Source organism: Kryptolebias marmoratus, linkage group LG3 (assembly GCF_001649575.2).
Source record: "Kryptolebias marmoratus isolate JLee-2015 linkage group LG3, ASM164957v2, whole genome shotgun sequence".
Lineage (NCBI taxonomy): Eukaryota > Metazoa > Chordata > Actinopteri > Cyprinodontiformes > Rivulidae > Kryptolebias > Kryptolebias marmoratus.
The window spans coordinates 10,127,198-10,130,898 of record NC_051432.1 but is presented as its reverse complement, the minus strand read 5'-3'; the positions used below and the strand labels follow the sequence as shown (position 1 = coordinate 10,130,898).

General features: G+C 35.3%; 1 protein-coding gene across 2 annotated transcripts in view; it reads right to left on the bottom strand.

Annotated features, from left to right (window-relative positions):
• Window positions 1-148: 148 nt before the first annotated feature.
• Window positions 149-3,701, bottom strand: part of LOC108230742 (uncharacterized threonine-rich GPI-anchored glycoprotein PJ4664.02) — a 29,163-nt gene continuing 25,610 nt past the window's right edge. Inside the window, exons 2-10 of one of the 2 annotated variants that reach the window (XM_025008952.1) lie at window positions 3,290-3,520; window positions 2,886-3,076; window positions 2,572-2,636; window positions 2,191-2,339; window positions 2,054-2,113; window positions 1,444-1,709; window positions 1,170-1,234; window positions 935-1,074; window positions 149-700 (exon numbers count right to left, since the gene is read on the bottom strand). In XM_025008952.1, the coding sequence (XP_024864720.1) occupies window positions 603-700; window positions 935-1,074; window positions 1,170-1,234; window positions 1,444-1,709; window positions 2,054-2,113; window positions 2,191-2,339; window positions 2,572-2,636; window positions 2,886-3,076; window positions 3,290-3,520 (1,265 nt within the window). In that variant the 3' untranslated portion in view covers window positions 149-602. Of the gene's footprint in view, window positions 701-934; window positions 1,075-1,169; window positions 1,235-1,443; window positions 1,710-2,053; window positions 2,114-2,190; window positions 2,340-2,571; window positions 2,637-2,885; window positions 3,077-3,289 lie in introns of both variants that reach the window. The other variant, XM_037974748.1, reaches the window with a different exon arrangement.

The window sequence follows — 3,701 nt, the reverse complement described above, 5'->3', positions numbered from 1 at the left end:
AGTCCACAATATACAAAATTTTTGTTCTGACTTGTAACTGCAAACTAATGTGAGGAATGTCCTTTGTTTCAGTAACATGTTCAGGTACAATCTCCATATAATTTGAACAAACTAAAATACAAAAGTAATAAATTCAAATACCACCTTGGACATTTAAAGGTAAGATTTTATTACTTTATTGATCAACAATAAAATTTTTGCATCCCCATCTTCTTAAACATGTTAAAGCAAGTATTGAAGAGGAACTGGTAATTACATGAGCAAATAATTCAAAATGAATATTATAAAAATAGTATCTGCATATTTCAAGCTGCTTTCCAGCAGCTTATTTCAAAGCCAGTACATAGCCCACAACTTTCAACTGATAATGGGTGATCTTCGAAAAAAGCAAACAAATACACTCAGTAGGTTTCATATTAGAGTTTCTTTTGATTAGTACCTTAAATAAAATAAATTTGGAAAATACTGTATAACTGTCTCATTCTTTGACATACAGGACACATCTTTTTACCACATGACATCATGGCAAATTTCATAATGCACAATTGTTATGTCAATTTTGTGTCTGGGTACACTCAAACTAACAACACTATATAAGTGTACTATGAGCTGAACAGCCTCTGTACCACAGCCAGCATAGTTAGTGAGAAGATTGTCAGTGAGCCCATTGTGGGGAGAGGAAGACCACATGCCGATGACTCTGAAATATTAGAAAACACAGATGTATTAGTGTAGTTCTTTTGATTTAATTATATTACAATGCAACATACCAAATGTCTTCAAAAAAGCACCAACTGACTGTTACATTTTATTTTTTTTAATTCATCTTTAATCATAATTTACAAACTTACTATTGCCGTCGCCCACGTAGTTATTTATCAAAAATATGACCAAAAATTCATAGTGTTTTTCTATTAAGTCTGTCGTAACTTACCTGCAAAGACGCTGCCTTCTATAACATTCAGGGTTGTATCGTTAAGTGCTCTGATCAACTGTTGAGTGGCAATAGCTGCTGAAGGCACTAAGGTTCTGTCCTGGAATACAAGAGTCATGTTGGTAGCCACAGATCCACTCCTACAGTGACGAAACACAAAAGCTACACTTAGAAACGCAAGTCATTGACAAGTCTTAGAAAGCAAAATTAGTCAATGGCATCAATCTGGTCTTACGAGAATCGGTTGACTCGGGAGCGACGGTAAAATGGTGTATAGAGGTTATTGCACACCCTGTTAATCTGAAAGAAAACAGATACTGGTAAATGGGTTCAAATGCCAATAAATAAACAAATAAATAAAAGACTTATCAAAGTGACTTCTCAACATGAAATGTTTTTGATTATTTGTTAGCAATAAGAGATCTCCATTTATTTACAAGACCTTCAAATGCATTTAGGTTTATTTACAGTTGGCAGATCTATCTATCAAAATGGATTTAGTGCCTTACCTCTCTAACCACTTCGGCCGCTAGTATTCTGAAAGCCTCTGTCCCTGAATCGCTCAGATCTGATGTAAATGCTCTGTCCATTCGGAATCTTAGGCCAAGGGTTCCCTCATTAGCTGCTGGTGGATTTGTTGCTGCTGTGGTGGTGGATGCAGTAGTAGTAGTAGTAGTAGTAGTAGTAGTAGTAGTAGTAGTTGTTGTTGTTGCGTTGAGAGCTGCAGTTGTTGCGTTGAGAGCTGCAGTTGTTGCGTTGAGAGCTGCAGTTGTTGCTAGTGGGTTACATAAGTAAATTAATGTTTAGTGCTTATCAAATTTCACAAGAATACAAACGAGTCATGTCCTGTTGCTGATATTTCTGTATACTGTATGTTGATGGAATATTTTACAAAAGGCCTAAAAAAATGTTTTAATTACAAATATAATTGTATAAAATCACAAAATGTTTTTTCTTTAAATATTATGACCCACTCTGGTTAGGAGTAAAATCTTCATGTAAACATAATAACTCATTATGTGTAAAAAGTGATTACAAAGTTTTTGATCCCTTTACCTAAACACTTCAAACTAGTGTGTGTGTGTGTGTGTGTGTGTGCGTGGGGGGGCATAATATTACCTGGCAATGCAGTTAAATTCACAGTTGTGACAGGAGCAGTTGTTGAAATAATTTGTGCCACTAAAAAAAGAGGGATGTATTTAAACCACAGTTTTCTATATTTTATAGTATTAACAAAGACATAAAATAACTCTTACCTGATGCATTAACGCTTGATACAATCAATGAGAAGTTAAAGTCGGAAGTGTTACTTGCTTCCACCAAAGCTGCCTCTACATCAGCAGGCTCTGCCACTGAGCTGGCATTTCTAAATACCAGATCAGATCTTACAACAACTGAACCTTGACTGTAAAAGAAAAGAAAATACAACATATAATGTGTCTTGTAAACATAACTGCTCACTGTCAAATGATCACTTACTGCATACTGTAAATGTTTGATAATGACAATAGCTGCTTGCATACATTCATAGAAATTAATTATGTAAGTACATTTATATAATCATTCATTTCACAAATGTAAAATAACTTTTAATAACTGTCTTCTGACAAATAATAGAGCAAATAATAAAAATGTACCTCAAACTCCTGATCAGGGCTCTTAAGAATCTGAACGGATATCTTCTGCTATAGATGACATTAAGCTGAAGAATTGAAATAAGAAGAACATTAAAGCAAAACAATGATAAAAAAATATCTAAAATAATAGCTGCTATGGTCAATCAGCAGTAGTCTGACCTACCAACAGACAAGAAAGACAAATTTATAAATATTATATATTTGTATAAAGTTTATAAAAGTAGTTAACATTTTGTTTATATTTTTTGTTTACCAACCCTCATTCACTATATATTTGTTAGCCAGTGAAAAAAGAAAAGAGAGATATTACTTACTCGAACAATTATTTCTCCAGTGAATTCTTTGAAGGCGGCTGAACTGGGCATCGCAAAATCTGGAGAAAACACTCTATTCAACCTAAAGTCCAAGTTAACCACTGTTTCTGGTGGTGGGGGGGTTGTTGGCAGAGTTGTTGTTGTTGTTGGAACACTGGTTGTAGTAGCTGGTTGTGTTGATGTTCCATTGGCTGGTAAAGAGGTTGCATTACTTAGTAATGTATTAACAAATAAACAGACAAAAAGAACTATATCATTTAAAAACTTTAAATTTACATGTACTGTGACTAGATATGTGGATGGGTCTATGAGCTGTTATATTCTGTCATATAAATTATTCAGTTTGGTTTAGTGGGAAAAAATTAAAAAGCTTTGATTTTCAGATAAGGTATTAACTCAATTACCTGTTGCTGAAGCGGTGGACAGTATGGGTCCTGTAGTTGCATTGATTGGAGGTGAGGTCATGTTGACAACAGGTGTAGTTGTACTGACTGGAGGAGAAGTTGCATTTTGAATAGGCGAGGTCATGTTGACTGTTGGCGAAGTTGCACTGACTGTTGCAGAAGTTGAATTTTGAACAGGCGAGGTCATGTTGACTGCTGGTGAAGTTGCACTAACTGGTGGAGAAGTTGCATTTTGAAGAGGTGAAGTCATGTTGACTGCTGGCGAAGTTGTCCTGACTGGAGGAGAAGTTGCATTGAACGGAGGTGATGTCATGTTCAATGCTGGTGAAGTTACATTATGTGGTGGAGAAGTTGCATTAACTTGAGGGAAGGTCATGGTGACTGGTGGAGAAGTTGCATTGAGTGGAGGTGA